The 19,732-nt window shown below is 42.2% G+C and overlaps 1 protein-coding gene and 1 long non-coding RNA gene across 5 annotated transcripts in view; one reads left to right on the forward strand and one right to left on the reverse strand.

Moving 5' to 3' along the window:
- LOC140718702 (signal peptide peptidase-like 2A) overlaps nt 1-9,494 on the forward strand; it is a 33,001-nt gene extending 23,507 nt beyond the window's left edge. For 2 of the 3 annotated variants that reach the window (XM_073032764.1, XM_073032767.1), the window contains 4 exons: nt 441-540; nt 2,376-2,453; nt 3,604-3,764; nt 8,774-9,494. In XM_073032764.1, coding sequence (XP_072888865.1) covers nt 441-540; nt 2,376-2,453; nt 3,604-3,764; nt 8,774-8,848 — 414 coding nt within the window. In that variant the 3' untranslated portion in view covers nt 8,849-9,494. Of the gene's footprint in view, nt 1-440; nt 541-2,375; nt 2,454-3,603; nt 3,765-7,338; nt 7,373-8,773 lie in introns of all 3 variants that reach the window. The other variant, XM_073032765.1, reaches the window with a different exon arrangement.
- The window catches only part of LOC140718706 (uncharacterized), a 38,237-nt gene that overhangs the window by 4,148 nt on the left and 14,357 nt on the right, over nt 1-19,732 (reverse strand). The window contains exons 2-3 of one of the 2 annotated variants that reach the window (XR_012096765.1): nt 13,608-13,833; nt 4,022-4,315 (exon numbers count right to left, since the gene is read on the reverse strand). This is a non-coding gene — a long non-coding RNA (uncharacterized lncRNA). Of the gene's footprint in view, nt 1-4,021; nt 4,316-13,607; nt 13,834-19,732 lie in introns of those variants that run through there. The other variant, XR_012096764.1, reaches the window with a different exon arrangement.

Raw genomic sequence — 19,732 nt, forward strand, 5'->3', positions numbered from 1 at the left:
AGCTAGATAGGTATCTTATGGATAGGGGAATCAAGGGATATGGGGACAAGGCAGGAACCGGGTATTGATAGTAGATGATCAGCCATGATCTCAGAATGGCAGTGCAGGCTCGAAGGGTCGAATGGTCTACTTCTGCACCTATTCTCTATTGTCTATTTATTCTCTGTAGAGAAAGGTTAAACATTCAGATGCTTGTTCACGGCCCTCACCAGATCTCAGAGATGGCCTTTAAATGGTTGGCGATGCTGTGGCACTGCTGGCCAATGACAGGCCAGTCCAATCTGCTCTGATGTTGCGTTTGTCAGCTCTGTATGAACTATACACGCTTGACAGCTAAATGAGCAATGTGGTCAAGTGTGGAGGCTGTGGGATGTCGATGACAGTGGGGTCCTTCCCCAGCTGCAGCTCTACTGAATGATGCCTGTGGCTGTTCTCTCCAGTTGCCTGTAGTTATCAGAGTGCCAAGACTGGTGCCATCTGTTGCAACCTTGTGTGGATTGCCGTTTTCCGTGTTGGGCTTTGGTGATATTATTGTACCTGGTGAGTAAATATACATATTTTCAATGACATTTGCAAAGTTGTTGACTGTCCACAGTTTATCTATGTTCCCATTTATTGCCTCCTGTAGATACACAGAAACATAGAAAACCCACAGCACAATATGGGGCCTTCGGCCCACAATGCTGTGCCAAACATGTATGTATTTTAGAAATTACCTAGGGTTATCCATAGCCCTCTATTTTTCTAAGCTCCGTGTACCTGTCTAGGAGTCTCTTAAAAGACCCTATTGTATCTGCCTCCACCACTGTCACTGGCAGCCCATTCCATACACTCACCACTCTCTGCGTTTATAAAGAAAAACACAACAACTTATCCCTGACATCTCCTCTGTACCTACTTCCAAGCCCCTTAAAACTGTGCCCTCTCATGTTAGCCATTCCAGCCCTGGGAAAAAGCCTCTGACTCTCCACATGATCATTGCCTCTCATCATCTTGTACACCTCTCATCCTCCGTCGCTCCAAGGAGAAAAGGCTGAGTTCACTCAACCTATTCTGTTAAGGCATGCTCCCAAATTCAGGCAACATCCTTGTAAATCTCCTCTGCACCCTTTCTATGGCTTCCACATCTTTCCTGTAGTGAGGCAACCAGAACTAAGCTCAGTACTCCAAGTGGGGTCTGACCAGGGTCCGATATAGCTGCAACATTACCTCTCGGCTCCTAAACTCAACCCACGATTGATGAAGGCCATCATATGAGGGGTATGATGGCTTCAGAATCAGAATCGGGTTTATCATCACCGGCGTGTGTCCTAAAATTTGTTAACTTAGCAGCAGCAGTACAATGCAGTACATGATAATATGGAAAGAAATCAGTAAATCAATTGTAGAAAGTATATGTATATTAAATAGATTTAAAATAATGTAAAACAGAAATAATATTTTAAAAAAGCATGCCACAAAGTGAAGTTGTTCATAAGTTCAGTGTCCATTCAGAAACTGGATGGCAGAGGGGAAGAAGCTGTTCCTGAATCATTGAGTGTGTGCCTTCAGGCTCCTGTACCTCCTTCCTGACGGTAACAATGAGAAGAGGGCATGTCCTGGATGATGGGGGTCCTTTGTAATGGATGTTACCTTTCTGAGGCACTGCTCCTTGAAGATGTCTTGGATAGTACGGAGGCTAGTACCCAAGATGGAGCTGACTAATTTTACAACTTTCTGTAGCTTCTTTCAATCCTTTAAATGTCAATACTTTAGTTTTTTCCAGATACCAAATACTTCAAGGATGAGTTGAGGCTGATTTCATGAAGTGTGACAAGGCAGGTTCAGACTGGGTCTAGGCACCAAGGGCCGCAGATAAAGCCCAAATTCGTAGAAAGGGGAATTGCAGTGAGACCCCACTCTGTGAGGGGATGTGGGGGTGACTGGCATTGGGAGTATATCCCATTCCCAAAATCCTGCAGGAAGCTCTGACTAGGCTGGAGATTCAGTGTACAGCAATGGATGTGGGTTTCAGGTGATTGATGTCACAGCTCCACATCTCACATGCTTCATCTTGAGCTGACAATCCGGCAGGAAAGAGAAACCACAGAGTTACAGCCACCAGGTGTGGCTTGCTCTTTGTACAAGATGGTATGGGTGGTAAGATGGTGGAGGGGTTAGCGTAATATTATTACAGTGACAGCTCGGTTCCATTGCCGACTCAGTAGTTTGTACGTCCTTCTTGTGACCACGTGGGATTCTGGTTACTCATTGCCTCCCACATTTCAACGACGTACTGGTGAGTAGGTTAATTGGTCACACGGGTGTAGGGCTCGTTGGGCCCGTTACTGTTCTGTAACTCTGAATGAATAAAAATAATGTATAATATCTCACAGGATTATTGGTTGCTTACTGCCGAAGATTTGATGTGCAGACAAGAAGTGGTGGCATCTATTTTATTCTGTGTACTTTAGGTAAGAAATTTTAATCAATCGGTAAACAATGAAATGTGTTTTATAACCAGTAATTGTTAGAACATTTACCTGCTCGTGGAAAAGTCTATTATAGTCTTGTATGACACATGTAATTTCCGTCTAGTGTAGTTTTGGGCAACGAAGGAACCATTAATTCTCCTGCACTAAAAGTGACAAATTTTCTTCATTCAATAGCTGTTGTATTGGACACAGGCTGATCTACCTTTGAGAATGGATCAAGAAGTGAGAAGCTACTGAAACAACTTCTCACCAAATCATTGACCATTTACAATGTGGGGCAAGGAAACTTGGCTCCAATCCACCTCTCGGCACTCGAACTGCAGCCCTACCCCTCCGATCCGCCTCTCAGCGCTCGGACTGCAGTCCTGCCGCTCACCTTGCTCCTCAGTACATCCAAGGACTGTAAACGCGAGGCTGCGGCCCCTCCCATTCTTTCAGTCATCAATTGCAACTACCAGCCCCCTCTGGGTGCAAGCCAGTGTTAATAATGATATTGCCCACAAGCTGATCCGTTGACCAAATGAAAAGCAAAAATGGGCACCTGCTGGGAAGAGCAGGTCGGGTGTTTGGAAAGGGAAACGAGTGATGTGTCGGGTCTGGAACTGCCTGACCCTCCAGTGTTCCTCCAGTGCGGTTTTACTGGGTGTGTCTCAGTCACAAGCTGCTGATCTGATGCATGTAGAGAGCAGAACGTACCCAGTGCCGCCTATGGGAGAGAACAGAACCGCGGATCAGCTGTCGGAGGTTGAGTACTTGGCGAGTTGCATTCTCTCCCTTGCTGTGAAAGGGACATCCCATTTCCCCTTATCAGGGAGAGAGAGTCTGTCGGGGAACGGTTAGTCCTTGTACTGCAGATTATGGTCTTCAGTGGGGGCCTTGCTATTGCTTGGTGGGTGGGGGGGGTCATTGCTTTGCTGCTGTTTATGGTAGGGGGGCTTTAGGGTTCGAATGTTTTAACTGTCACTCATTCATTGGGGGCCACTCTTCTGTTTTTGTAGATGTCTGAAAAGAAAAATATTTTCAGGATGTATATTATATAGATTTCTCAGGTATTAAGTGGAACTATTGAACTATTTAATAGTTGTGTGAAGCAGTGAGAAATGTGTAATAATAATTGTTTTCCTTTAAGCGTATGCTGTGGGCATGGTTTTAACCTTTGTGGTCCTGATTGTTATGAAGATGGCACAGCCTGCCCTGCTCTACCTCGTACCCTGTACCCTCATCACCTGCACTCTGACAGCCGTGGCACGCAAGCAGCTGAAAATGTTTTGGGCAGGAAGTGGTTATGAGGTTAGCACCTTTCGTTAGCTTCTTGGCTTTGCAAATAGTCTATAATTAAATGGTTAAAAATGACATCAGACTCAGCCAATTTGATTGCCATAACATTATGTAAAGTCCTTGAGGCAAAGCAAGTTAAGTACTGACCGGTCACAATGGGCATGATTGAATCAGGTTTACTATCACTAGTATATGTCATGGAATTTGATGTTTTGCAGCAGTTGCAATACGTAACCATAAAAAAAACTCTTAAGTTACAATAAGAAGTATTTATTTTAAAATAGGTAGTGCAAAAAGACAGGGAAAATATTGAGGAAGTGTTCATGGGTTCATTGTCCATTCAGAAATCTGATGGTGCATTGAGTGTGTGTCTATAGGCTCCTGTATCTCCCCCCTGATGATGACAACGAGAAGAGGGCATGTCCTGGATGATGAGGGTCCTTAGTGATGGATGCTGCCTTTTTGAGATGACGACTTTTGAAGATGTCCTTGATGTTGAGGAGGCTAGTGTCCATAAAGTATATTGCAGTATATCCAAGGCGGTAGACATAGACATGTATCTACTATAAGATATAGGAGTAGAATTAGGGCATTTGGCCCATTGTGTCTGTTCTGTCATTTCATCATGACTGACCCAATTTTCCTTTCAAACCCAATTTCCTGCCTTCTCGCTGTATCCCTTCGTATCCTGACCGATCAAGAAACTATCAACCTCTGCCTTAAATATACATAAAGACTTGGCCTCCATAGCTGCCTATGGCAACAAATTCCACAGGTTCACCATTCTCTGGCTAAAGAAATTCCTCCTAGTCTCTGTTCTAATAGGATGCCCCTCCTATTCTGAGGCTGTGTCCTCCGGTCTTAAGACTCTCCCAGCATAGGAAACATCCTCTCCACGTCTGCTCTGTCAAGGCCTTTCACCATTCGATAGGTTTCGTGAGATCATCCCTCATTCTTTTGAATTCTAGGGCCAGAGTCATCCTTGTATGTTAACCCTTTCATTTCTAGAGTCACTCTGCTGTACCTCCTCTGGACCCACTCCAATATCAGCACATCCTTTCCAAGACAAGGGGCCCAAAGCTGATCATAATACTCCAAGTGAGGCCTCACCAGTGCTTTGTAAAGCCTCAACATTACATCCTTGCTTTTGTATTCTAGTCCTCTTGAAATGAATCACATTTGCCTTCTGCATCACAGACTCTACCTGCAGATTAACATTTAGGGAATCCTACACAAGAACTCCCATGTCCCTTTGCACCTCAGATTTTTTTGTATTTTCCCTCCATTTAGAAAATGATCAACTTACATTTCTTCTACCAAAGTGCATGGCCATGCATTTCCTGGCACATCTGCCACTGCTTTGCCCATTCTCCTAATCTGTCTAATTCCTTTTGTAGCCTCTCTGCTTTCTGAAAACTACTTGACCCTCCACTTATCTTCATATCGTCTGCAAACTTTGCAACAAAGCCATCAGTTCCATCATCCAAATCATTAACATATAACGTAAAAAGAATTGGTCCAACACAGACCCCTGTGGAACACCTCTAGTCACCAGAAAAGATTCCCTTTATTCCCACTCTTTGCCTCTTGCCAGTCAGCCTCTATTTTATCCATGCCAGAATCTTTCCTGTAATACCATGGGCTCATAGTTTGTTAAGCAGTCTTGTGTGTGGCACCTTGTCAAATGCCTTCTGAAAATCCAAAAACACAACATCAACTGATTCTCCTTTGTCTATCCTGATTTATTATTTCTTCAAAAAATTCCAACTGATTTGTCAGGCAAATTTTTCCCTTGAGTAAACCATGCTGCATACTAGGCTATTTTATTATGTGCATCCAAGTACTCCAGAACCTCATCCTTAACAATTGATTCCAACATCTTCCCAATCATTGAGGTCAGACTAACTGGCCTACAAATTCCTTTCTTTTGCTTCACTCCCTTCTTGAAGAGTGGAGTGACATTTGCAATTTTCAGTCTTCCGGAACCATTCCAGAATCTAGTGATTCTTGAACAATCATTACTAATGCCTCCACAATCTCTTCAGCCACCTCTTTCAGAACCCTGGGGTGTCCAGGTGACTTATCTACCTTCAGACCTTTCAGTTTCCCAAGAACCATCTTCCTAGTAACCATAATGTCACACACTTCATGATCCCTGCCTGACACCTGGAACTTCCACCATACTGCTAGTGTCTTCCACAGTGAAGACTGATGCAAAATACTTATTCAGTTCGATCACCATTTCCTTGTCCCCCCATTGCTACCTCTCCAGCATCATTTTCCAGTGGTCCGATATCCATTCTCACCTCTCTTTTATGTATCTGAAGAAACTTCTGGTATCTTTTTTATTATTGGCTAACTTACCTTCATATTCCATCTTTTCCTTTTTAATGACTTTTTTTAGTTGCCTTCTGTTGGTTTTTAAAAGCTTCCCAATCCTCTGATATCCTATTTTTTTCCTATTATATGCCCTCTTTTTGTTTTATGTTGGCTTTGACATCTCTTGTTAGCCAGTTGTGTCATCTTGCCTTAAGAGCATGGAAAATCTATAGCATATTACAGGCCCTTCAGCCCATAATGTTGTGCTGACCATGTGATCTACAATACTACTTTAATTCTTCAGTACTTTAGAATGCTCCTTCTTCTTTGGGATGTATATATCCAGTGCCTTCTGAATTGCTTCCAGAAATTCCAGCCATTGCTGCTCTGCTGACATCCCTGCCAGTGTTCTTTTCCAGTCAATTCTGGCCAACTCCTCTCTCATGCCTCTGTAATTCCCTTTACTCCACTGTAATACTGACATAGCTGGCTTTAGCTTCTCCTCAAATTTCAGGGTGAATTCAATCAGTAAAGGTCATAATTCAGACAATGCAGTGTGTTGTGTGCCAATTTGGGCAAAACGAAACCCTCAGTCTTAAAGGATTTGCACTCCAGATCTCCCAGGTTCCCTCCAGTGGCCACTTTCATGTGGACTCTGTTCCAGTGTTTTCAAGGCAGATGGACAACAATTTGATTAACATGCGGGCTAAACTACTGATCCTGATCAAACTAGTGGGTTGAAAATTTAATGGGATGGGATATCTGCCCCAGGTTGATGTTCTTCGCTCAGTGATTATTCAGAGGCCTGAATGAGTTTTCATCCCAGCATTAGGGGAGTGTCATCCTGTTCAGTAAAGAATCTATTAAGTAGTCTTGTATTGGTGACAGCAATTATTTAAAGTAATCCCGACTTCACTAATAGTATTGCTTTCTGTGTGACTTGACGGTCTTTTATGATGGACCTGGAGTCCCATGCAGAGTTCATGGCTAACAAAGCAGCAGGCCAGTTGGTTTGCAGTGACGTGAGATGGGAAATTAACCTTGGCTTCACCTGCAGTGATTTGGACATTCAGAACTGTGGCTGTTTTTGGAAGGTGGGTTGTTATTGCCCTGTGCTGGTGTTAATTACTTTGAATTTGCTCTGTTCAGTACAGAGTCTGTACTCATTAGTGAGAGTGAACTGAGTTAGTGGCAGAGAGCTAAAGGTATGGACTGTGATATAGATGGAATATGAAGACCACTGGCTTCATGCAATGAATCTTTCTAGGTTTTGGATGGCAGCAGGGCTCCGTTGTTACAAGGTGAGTCACAGTAATGACTTCACTCCCTTTACGGATGGGGGCTGCTGTGGAGGCTTTATCTTCCAGCTGGATCTCCATAACTCTCCCTTTCCTTCACTATCCCATTCCACACTCCTGAAAATCTGCTTTGCTTAAATGATGCTCCAGAGGCTTTTGTGCGACGAAAGAAATCAAATCTTTAAGCTACATCGTGTTGCTTTAATTTGTGTGATTTTGGCCTTGCTGTTGTCAAATATTAATGGTGATTAATGATGATTTTCAGACAGATTTTGACCTTGTTATCATCAAATTTTAACGTTGATTTTTGGAGTGATGTCTTTAAGCAGGAGAGAATTTGCCATTTACTAGGACCAGTGATCAGATCTAATCGGCTAATGAAACTGCTGAAGAGGGAGCAAGTTCCTGTAGTGAGGTGCAAGGAGCTGGAACAATATAATGTGACAGGCAAACAATGTCACTGGGTGCCCTGCAAATACCCATCTAATAGTATTACAATGTGGAGACAGGCCCTTCAGCCCATCTGGTCTGTGCTAACCAAGATTCCCATCTACATTACAGTCCCATTTCTCTGCCTTTGGCTCACATCGCTTTAAGCCTTTCTCATCCACATACCTGTCCAAGTGTTAACATGCCTGCCTCACCCACTTCCTCAGGCAGTTTGTTCCATATATATACCCCCACCCCCACCTCTCCCGGACATATTTTCTTAGATAAGGGGCCCAAAGCTGCTCACAATATTCCGAGTGAGGCCTCACCACTGCCTTGCTTCTACATTCTAGTCCCCTCACAATGAATGCTAACATCGCATTGCCTTCATCACCACTGAAGCAACTTGCAAATTGGCCTTTAGGAAGTCCTGCACGAGGACTCCCAACTGATTAACCCTGAACACACTTGAGAATTTATTGTTACCCTCACCCCCTGCCTGAGCTCTACAACTGCTATGTCCTGGGTTGATGCAGTATTCATTTCACACCTTAAGGGCAGACTATGTGGGAGGAGAGGTCGCTTTGGACCTGCCATCTGCTTCCTCATTTTCCTTCATCTGGCCCACACTGTCTCTGTTCATTGTCTTTCACAGTTGTAGGAACAAGTTCATCCTGAACTCATTAGCTCTCTCTTGTCAGCTGGTAGATGCCACTCCCAGGCTGGTTTCCCACTTTATTTACAGTGTTTGCACACATGAACACACAGCACAGCCTTCCTGAGAATGGGGGAAACATCTGTGTCAAGTATTTCTGGACAACAGAACATTTTCCAGTCTTGAGGTTCACATGTTCTATTAAGTGTGAGCCATGTGATGTTTGCTAACCTTGGAAATGTTTTTTTTTATTTGCTGTATTGTTGGGTTGAGAAGTTTTTCCTTTGCAGGGTGAAATGAACTGTTGTTTTTGCCCTCAGATGATGAGTCCAGTCGGAACAGCGAGCGAAGAGACTGATGCTGCTCTGATTGAGCCTGTGTCAGGGAATCCCTGAAAGATGCCACTTACTGCGTTACCACTAATTTTCTCTATATATTTTGCTACCAAATAATTAGAAAACTCTAGGGCAAATCTGGAAGATGGTGGCCTGACAATGACTAACTCTGAGCACAAGTTTCTACGTTGAAATATTTTTGTAATGACATGATTTTCCTGAATCAGAGAATCCATGATGCACTTTTATGCCTTCAGAAACTGGTATAAGAGCCATTGTTAAGCATTTTATATGAAGTTTCAGTTAATCTGGTCAAACTTTTCTGGTTCCTCTTGCACTAAACTGCTTGATTTGCTATCACTTGCTTGCTACCCTGAAGAAAGCCAGAAAGGCACATTGAGGCAGAAACAATGTCCAATGGCTCATGGCAGTCACTGAATAGTTCTCATGGACCATCTCGAAGTGTCACAGTGGGATCCACCTCTGCCCCAACCAGACAGGTTTGACCACATTAATTCATGTGAGGGTAAAGATTAAACTGTACTGCTGTGTAATATGATTTGCATCTAACTTTGAAATGCATTCTGTGGAAAAGGGTGGTCTACAAAGTTTGTACTCCTACAAATGAAAACTGAAATTCTACATGTTGCAATTTGCATAAGGGAATGTAAGTTCAGAAATATTTTATTAAATACATTTGCAAATGGCTCTGACTTCAAATTTTTTTTGCTAAGTATTTTCTTGACCATCATTACCCCTCAACCATCAGGCAAATGTTTGTAGATGTATGGTGAAGCGTGTGCAAAGACCAATGCCCTTAAACAGAAAATAACATACTGCTCAGTCCATCATGGATTAAAATTTTCCACACCAGTGAACACAGCTGGAAGAGATGTTGAGGAAAATGCAGTCTTCACTGAGGGTAGATCATGGAGCAAAGCAGCACGGGAAGTAGACCTTAACTCACAATATCTGTACGAACGTTACGGCGTTCAAACCACCACATTGGTACCAAACACAACCAACCCACATCTGTGCCAAACACAATCACAACATCCATACCAAACACAATGGTCTTCAAACCATCACATCTGTATCAAGCACAATGGCCTTGAAGCCTCATCTGTATCAAAACAACTAAGTCACCACATCCGTAACAAACTCGACCAATGGCCTTCAACCCACATCTGTACCAAATATGACCCAACTTACCACATCTGTAATAAACTCAATGACCAACCAACATCTGTTCAAAGCACAATATCAAATTAAACTGAAACTCTTCTGCCTGCAATTGTTCACACCATTTCACTCCCTATATACTTGTGTATCCAAAATTTGCTTAAACATCTTCATTGTCTCTGCCTCCAGCACCACCCCTGGCCCTGGCAGCTTGTTGCAGGAACCCACCGTTCTGTAAAGGAAAACCTTGGTCTACACATCATCTTTCAAGTTTTCCCTATCTCACCTTAAGTGCATGCCCTCCACCCTGTAGAAGAGGTTCTGACTGTCTGTGCCTGTCATATGTCAATAAAAATGATCATCTCCCTTTAGCCTGTGCTGCTCCAGAGAAAACAACCCAGGATTGTCCAACATCTTAAAGCACATGCACTCTAATCCAGGCAGCATCCTGGTAAATCTCTTTTCCAATGCCTCCACATCCTTTCTGTATTGAACAACCAGAACTGTGCACAGAAAGAATGTTTTGTTATTGACCCTTTTCAATGTCAATGACTTTGTCGAAGGTTTTGCTAAAGTCCTTCTATTGTAGTTGTTAATTTCTCTGCAGCTTTACTGTCAATTACCATCTTGTTGACCTGTACCCCACCCTGTTCTCGACTTACCCCTAACACCTGATCTCAGAATTTCCTTTTTGACCCCTCCTTGCTTTCTCTACATGGTTTATGTTCAACTTTTCATTTCTGCTGTAAGCTGACCTGGGTATTTCCAGAACTTTCTGTTTACCGTTCAAATGCAGATGCTTGTCCTGTGTCACTCAGCTAACCACAACCTCAGCAAAATGGGAATGTTGAATTGGAATAATATCGAGCTTAACACAGAACCAGAGCATATTGCTGCCGGAAGAGCAATCTATCACTGCAATTCACCATTGTTCAGGGGCTATTTAAAGCAAGTGTTCCACAGTCGTTAAGTGCTGAGATAACAGAAGCATGTGCAAAGGAACATTTGGTATCTAGTGATCATCTTTTTATTACTTTAAAGAAAATTATAGAGAAGGGTAGGACTTGTCCTCAGGTTGATATTCCAAATTGGAGTAAGCCCAATTTTGATGGCACGAGAACAGATTTTACATCTGTATTTACTTGGGAAACACACATAGACAAAAGAAAATCTAGAAATCCAAGCAACACACAAAATGTTGGAGGAACTCAGCAGGCCAGGCAGCATCAATGGAAAAGAGTACAGTTGATGTTTTGAGCTGAGACCCTTCATCAGGACTGGAGAAAAATAGAGGAGTCAGAGTAAAGAAGGTGGGGAAGGGGAATAACACAAGGTGATAGGTGAAACTGGGGTGGTTGGGGTGAAGTAAAGAGCTGCGAAATTGGGGAATGAGATACAGTGCTGGAGAAGGGGGAATGTGATAGGAGAGGCCAAGGCCATGGAAGAAGGAAAAGAGGGAGGAGCACCAAAGGGAAGTGGTGGGCAGTCAAGGAGATAAGGTGAAAGAGGGGAATGGTGGGGGGGGGGGGGGGTGTTATTACCAGAAGACTGAGAAATCAATGTTCATGCCATCAGATTGGAGGCCATGGACTGACATGTCGTAATGGGAATGGGAATGGGAAGTGGAATTAAAATGGGTGGCCACTGGGAGATCCCACTTTTTCTGATGGACAGAACAGAACATAGAACTGAGACAAAGGAGTATTGAGCTCATGAAACATAGATGGATTATAGAGGATGAGGTGCTTGCTGTCTTGAGGTGAATAAATCCCCAGGGCTTCAGAAAGATTCCCTTCAGACCTTGTGGTAGGCTAATGCGGAAACTGTTGTGACGCTTGCTGAAATGTTTAAAACATCCTTAGCCATGGGTGAAGTGTTGGTGTTGGTTAATGTTTCGTTGCTCAAGAAAAACTTTAATAAACTGGGAAATTATAGGCTAGAGAGATTGACATCAGTCAAGGGTAAATTGTCGGAACCTGTTCTAAGGGACAGATTTGGACAGACAGGAATAGTCAATGTAGCATTGTACATGTTAGGTCATGTCAAACCAAACTTTTCAAGGTTGTTGTTGAAGGAAATGGGAGGGGGTGGAAACCTTATCTACATGGACATTAGCAAGGCCTTTGACAAGGTCCTGCATGAGAGGCTGGGCCAGAAGATTAAGTCATTTGGCATTTAGAATGATTCAACATTGGCTTAGTGGGAAAAGCCAGAGAGTGGTTGTGGATGGTTCCTCTCTGACTGGAGGCTTGTTGCTAGTAGTGTTATACAGGGATTGGGGCTGTGTTTGTTGTTGTTTGTCATCTATATCAATGATCTGGATGAGGATGTGATAAACTGAATCAGCAAATTTACAGATGGTGTAATGGACAGCAAGGAAGGCTATCAAACTTTCAGAGGAATCTGCACCAGCTGAAAAATGGCAGATGGAATTGAATGCAGACAAGTGTGAGGTTTTGCACTTAAATAGGACCAACTGGGTTGACCTTACACAGGGAACGGTAGGGCATTGAGGAATGTGGTAGAACAGAGGGATCTGAGAATACAGGTCCATAATTACTTGAAAGTGGTGTCACAGACAGAGTTGTAAAGAAAGCTTTTGGCTCATTGACCTTCATAAATCAAAGTATAGGGAACAGAAGTTGGGATGTTATGTTGAAGCTGTGTTAGACATTGCTGAGGCCTAATTTGGAGTATTGTGTGCAGTTTTGGTCACCTACTCACGGGAAAGATATCAATAAGATTGAAAGAGTAGAGGAAATTTACAAGAATGTTGCTGGGACTTGGGGAGCTGCTTTATAGGGAAAAGTTGAATTTATTCCCTGGAACATGGGAAAATGAGGGGAGATTTGATAGAAGTATACAAAATTATACAGAGAGTTAATGCAAGCAGGCTTTTTCCATCTGGTTGGGTGAGACTAGAACTAGAGGTTTTAGATTAATGGTGAAAGGTGAAATATTTAAGGGGATGCTGAGGGAATGTTCTTCACTCAGAGGGTGGTGAGAATGTGGAATGAGCAGCCAGCAGAAGTGGTGATTACTGGTTCAATTACAACATTTAAGAAGTTTGGATAACTACATGGATGGGAGGGGTATGGAGGGTCATGTTCCAGATGCGGGTCAATTGGACTAGGTAGTATAACAGCTTGGCATGGACTAGATGGGCTGAGGGGCCTGTTACTGTGCTGTAGTATTCTATGACTTGAAGAATCAGTACTTTAAAATTGTTGGACATATTGATGAGTCTGGAAGGCTGAGCTGACCAATAAGATGCTGATATACTTTTCTTTCAACTTACACTAACCTCCACTAAGAATCTAAGAGAACGAAGATACCAGGATGGAGAATTAAAGCTACCAGTAGCTGGTAGCCTGAGGTCACAATTGCATTCTGAACAGAGATGTTCCAAAGTTCAAAGTAAATGTTACTATCAAAGTACGTATACTGTATATCCCCATATACAACCCTGGGATTCATTATCTCATGAGCATATTCCAACAAATTTGTAGAATAGTAACTATAACAGAATCAATGAAAGGCTGTCCAACTAGTGCATTCATCCAGAGTGCAGAAGACAACAAACTGCAAATGCTTAAAGAAGAAACAATAATATAAATAAGCAATAAATATCAAGAACCTGAGATAAAGAACCGTGAAAGAGAGTCCAGTGGTTGTGGAAACATTTCAATGATGGGGCGTGAAGTTGAGTGAAGTAATCCCCTTTGGTTCAGAACCCTGATGGTTTAAGGCTAATAAATGTTCCTGAACCTGGTGGTGTGAGTCTTGAGGTTCTTGTATCTTCTTCCTGATGGCAGCAGTGAGAAGAGAGGACTGTCCCATCGTGGAGGAATCTGCATCATAAACTGTGAACAAAAGTGTAAAAGCACAAATACATTACTGTTTTATTTGTAAGGTTGGGCCCAGGGAGGTGGCGAGGTTTCCTCTGTGTTTTGTTGGAAGGTGTTGTATGGAATGGAATAGAAGTGGTTAGTTTGAGAAGTCAGTCAGTCCATGAGAATGCCAATGAAGGGGCTGAGAAAAAGGGAGAAATATTTGATGGTGCCATCACTCTGCAAAAAGCAAAGGATGGTCTACTGATAGGGGTTGGGCGGTCGGCTATGGGATGAGATCTCCTCTTGGATGGAGAGAGCAAACACAGATTATAACCACTTTGCTGAAGTGTTTGCATGACCTGACCTGTCAATTCTCCCTCTCACTCCTACTCCAACCTCTGTTGCTATCTCCAACACCATTTCAACAAAGTCTAACCCAAGCTCAAGGAACAGCATTTCATCTTCCATCTGGGCACAGTACTGATACAGTACAGGCTCAGTACTGAGCTCAGCATCTTAGATAACTAAACAGTTTCTGTTCTGACTCTCTGTGATTACCTTTTACTTCTGCCTTTATCACACACCAAACCTCACCCAGCTCTGATAAAATGTCTTCTACAGGCAACTCACTCTTGCCAAAGTTGCTGCCTCATCTGTTTAAGTACCTCATTTGAAGAGTTCTGGTTTGGATCTATATTGAATTCATTGATTTGAACCTCAACGACGATAAAAAGATACTATCAGCTGTGGCAACCTTGACCAGAGAGGCCTCTGATAAAAACAGAAAAATCCTGAAATACCCCAGACATCTTGTATTCAGACCCAGATACAACCGATGAAAGATCTGACCTGGGCAGCCATCACTGCCTGGTGCCCTGATGAGTTGAAGGAGAACAGATAGGCTGAAAGACTGTTATAAACACCCTTCTATGTAATGTTATATGTAATGTGTGTCTCCCAGCTCCTGGACACCAGTCGCGAGAGCGAAAATGGCTATGTATTTTGGGAAGGAGGGCCTGACAGCTCAAAGCAGCACAGAGCTTGGCTGGGACACAAACTAGAGAGGGATGTAATTGGGGCTGGCAGAGGGCCATGTTATTATACAAACAAAGTGCAGAGAAATTTCCTGATAGATGCACTGGTATGAACACCCTCACATCAAGGACATGAAATGTCCTTGTAGCAAGCCTTCCACTGCCTCCTGCCAGATCAATATGTCCAAGGTAAAAGCTCCACTTCTCCCACCTCCAGATGGAATCAATACTATCTACTTTGTGGCTCCCCCAATGACACATCTGGTAAGTGCAAAACCAAAACTACAAAAATCAGTTTGGTTAATCTACAGAATAACAACTGTAGCTGGTAAACTAGGTGTTTGTAACAATACTATGATCTCATGGGGGTGATCGTGTCAGGTCTATACTTTAAATCAAATGGAACTACACCCCTAAATAGTTTGAAATTACCAGAACCGCAGATTGAAACCAAGCATTTAAAGTAATTCATTCCAAAATCAGTGGTTACATTGCTTCTGTGCAAAACACTAACTGCAGATGATCTCTGGAAACCTGTTCCATTCCAGAAGAAAATGCTTCAGCATGTAGAGCTGAAAGGTGTGTTGTTGGTTGACGGTCGGTTAGGGCAGACATCTGATGTCAGTTGGTGCATGTTGTTGATGGGTGTGGGTTAGTGGAAACCTCTGGTGCACACAGGTTGGTGTGAGCTCTTGAATGAGTGTGACCAGACAATGGACAGTAGGCTGCTACAACCTGATAGTGGGTGTGTATCAATGAGTGTGTTGGTCGTGGGTGTATGTGCCAGATAGAACACGATTATGTCGTGTGTTACTCGATGATGGTTGTGGTTAGTGGGAAGAATAAAAGTGTAGAGCATTTTCTAACTGGGCAGAGAATTAAGAAACTGGAAGTGCAAAGAGTTATGCAGTCCTAGATCAGGACTTAAGGCAGTGATTCCCAATGGGGGCAGTACCGGTCCCCCCTCAAAGGGGACGGTTATGTGTCCCAAGGTGGTGTTAGGGGAAATAGAAGTCAATGGAGAGTTAGTAAGTGACACCCTAACGAGGCATGTGAACTGACCAACCATGTTAACTCACTGCTGTTGTCAACATCCGACAGGCATTCCCATTTTGTGTTAATTTTTTATTTTAATTTAGTCCGGTCAATAATGGATAATCACACATGGCGTGATCTCTATGAGTCTGAAGGTGGTGAAACCTTGTATTCTAATCCTGCTAGGAAATAGAAACTGCAGAGGGTGCGTTAATGCAATGTTACAGACCTGGAGTTTGGTTTTATTCCATTCCCATCAGATCAGCCACACCCCATGTGTCTTAATTTGTAATATTGTCTCTCTAATGAACCATGAAGCCATCAAGGTTGCAGAAACACTTCCTTAAAAGACATCCTGAAGAAGCTACTTATGGTATTATAGTACTCAGTTCCAGAAGATGAAAGAAACATTGGAAAAGAGTTGCACACTCGAGTCATTTACCAAGAAAAATAAAAGTGACTTTGATAGTGGTCTTATTGCTTCTTATAATATTTCCAAAATAATAGGGAAGTGTGGAATATCTCATACAATTAGTGAAAGATTAACAATGCCTGCTGTATCAGAAGTGCTCAGCACTGTTCTCAAAATGGATTCCAGTATTTTAAAATCAATTCCTCTGAGTAATAACTGAAGCTCATTGTATTATATTGAATTGTGTAAGGTGTGGGAAACAAGTAAGGAAGTTATGGAACCTATGACAATTAAAGAGGTGGAAGTACTGGCGCTTTTAAGAAATTTAAAAGTGGATAAATCTCCGGACCTGACAGGATATTCCCCAGGACCTTGAGGAAAGTTTGTGTAGAGATAGCAGGAGCTCTGACGGAGATCTTTCAGATGTCATTAGAAACGGGGATTGTGCCGGACGATTGGCGTATTGCTCATGTGGTTCCATTGTTTAAAAAGGGTTCTAGAAGTAAGCCTGGCAATTATAGACCTGTCAGTTTGACATCAGTGGTGGGTAAATTAATGGAAAGTATTCTTAGAGATAGTATTTATAATTATCTGGATAGACAGGATCTGATTAGGAGTAGCCAGCATGGATTTGTGTGTGGAAGGTCATGTTTGACAAACCTTATTGAATTTTTTGAAGTAGTTACAAGGAATGTTGACGAGGGTAAGGCAGTGGATGTAGTCTATATGGACTTCAGCAAGGCCTTTGACAAAGTTCCACATGGAAGGTTAGTTAAAAAGGTTCAGTCGTTAGGTATTAATGCTGGAGTAATAAAATGGATTCAACAGTGGCTAGATGGGAGATGCCAGAGAGTAGTGGTGGATAATTGTTTATCGAGATGGAGGCCGGTGACTAGCGGGGTGCCTCAGGGATCTGTTTTGGGCCCAATGTTGTTTGTAATATACATAAATGATCTGGATGATGGGGTGGTAAATTGGATTAGTAAGTATGCTGATGATACTAAGGTAGGAGGTGTTGTGGATAATGAGGTGGGTTTTCAAAGTTTGCAGGGAGATTTATGCCGGTTAGAAGAATGGGCTGAACATTGGCAGATGGAGTTTAATGCTGAGAAGTGTGAGGTTCTACATTTTGGCAGGAATAATCCAAATAGAACATACAGGGTAAATGGTAGGGCATTGAGGAATGCAGTGGAACAGAGAGATCTAGGAATAACAGTGCATAGTTCCCTGAAGGTGGAGTCTCATGTAGATAGGGTGGTGAAGAAGGCTTTTGGAACGCTGGCCTTTATAAATCAGAGCATTGAGTACAGAAGTTGGGATGTAATGTTAAAATTGTACAAGGCATTGGTAAGGCCAAATTTGGAATATTGTGTACAGTTCTGGTCACCGAATTATAGGAAAGATATCAATAAATTAGAGAGAGTGCAGAGACAATTTACTAGGATGTTACCTGGGTTTCAGCACTTAAGTTACAGAGAAAGGTTGAACAAGTTAGGTCTCTATTCATTGGAGCGTAGAAGGTTGAGGGGGGATTTGATCGAGGTATTTAAAATGTTGAGAGGGATAGATAGAGTTGACGTGAATAGGCTGTTTCCATTGAGAGTAGGGGAGATTCAAACGAGAGGACATGATTTGAGAGTTAGGGGGCAAAAGTTTAAGGGAAACACGAGGGGGTATTTCTTTACTCAGAGAGTGATAGCTGTGTGGAATGAGCTTCCTGTAGAAGTAGTAGAGGCCAGTTCAGTTGTGTCACTTAAGGTAAAATTGGATAGGTATATGGACAGGAAAGGAGTGGAGGGTTATGGGCTGAGTGCGGGTAGGTGGGACTAGGTGAGATTAAGAGTTCGGCACGGACTAGGAGGGCCAGAATGGCCTGTTTCCGTGCTGTGATTGTTATATGGTTATATGGTTATTAATGAAATGAGTGAAGACATGGATTATCAACCATGCATAGAGCTACAGAAAACAGAATTTGGGATAAAACTAGATGAGTCAACTGTGTGAGACAACAAGACATTGCTAATGGCATATCTATGATTTATCAAACATGGAGAAGCTTATGAAGAGATTCTCTTTTGTAAAATGTTAAAAACAGTATCAACGGAGAATCAATCTACGACAAGATCAAAATGTATATTGAGGATAAAAGTTTTCCAATTAGGAACATGATTTCTTACGTAACAGATGGAGCACCATATATGACAGGTCACTATGCTGGTTGAGTGGCATTTATGAGAAAAGTAATTCCAAATCTGTTTGCAATCGATTGTGTAATTCATCGATAACATTTCACAGCCAAAAACCTCAGCCAGCAACTTTTTTTGAGGATGACTCCTGTAATAATTAAAGCTCATCCATTAAATAGCAAAATATTTCACCATTTACGCCAAGATAACAATGAAGGGTTTGAACACTTGCTTCTTCACATTGATGTGCATTGGCTGTCAAAAGGTTGCTACTTAAAACATTTCTTTAATCTTTTTGACATTGTTGTTGAATTTTTGCTCAAAGTTGGCAAGATCTTGGGAAAGAAAATTGAACTTTTATGTGGAGATATAGCATACCTAGCTGATCCATGTGACAAAATGAACATTCCAAATAAGAAACTGCGGGGTGAGAATTTCAATTTAATCCAGGCAAACAGTGCAGTGTCCACTTTTATCATAAGATTGGAAATATATAAGCAACACATTGGGAGAAGAATGTTCTCACAATTTTCTTGCATGGATTGTATGGCGCTCCTTTTCACAGATGGTGATTTGCAAGAGTACTGTTTACACCTGCAGTCACTGAAGAAGGATTTTCAGAATCATTTTAAGGATTTGAACGATCTGGAAATTCTGGACAGGGTAATTAACCCATTTCTTTACAAGGTGGAAGAACAGGAGGAGAGCTTGCAAGAAGAAGTTATCAAAATTCAGAATGACGAAGAAGGAAAATGCTTTTCAAAAATGTCAGCTTTTGTGATATGTGGCTACACTGTCATACAAAGTTTCCAGGTCTTTGGAGAAGAGCCAAACTGTTCTTCATTGCATTTCCATCCTCTGACCTTGTTGAAAGAGGCTTCAGTGCAATGAACCACATACTCACAAAAACACGGAAACAACCTGGACATTGTTACACGTGAGGACTTAAGGCTTTTGCTGTCACAACTTGAACTCTTGCTAAGAATCATCAAGCTCAAGGATCACATTGATATCAAAGCTGCTGTACAGCACACTGGTACTATGTAAGAGGTTTAAAGACAAATTAAAATTTAAAGCAAAATTATTTTTTTCATGTTAGCATATGGTAGACATGGTTTTACTCTATGGGGGCGCTGGAAAGTATATTGTGCCCAAGAGTGGCGTTGACAAGTATGAAGGTGTTTTAGGGGGTGTGTTGTAAAGTATTAAAGTGCTTTGGGGGGGGGTGTTGGGCTAAAACAGGTTGGGAAACACTGCTTTAA

Source organism: Hemitrygon akajei, chromosome 30 (genome assembly GCF_048418815.1).
Source record: "Hemitrygon akajei chromosome 30, sHemAka1.3, whole genome shotgun sequence".
Lineage (NCBI taxonomy): Eukaryota > Metazoa > Chordata > Chondrichthyes > Myliobatiformes > Dasyatidae > Hemitrygon > Hemitrygon akajei.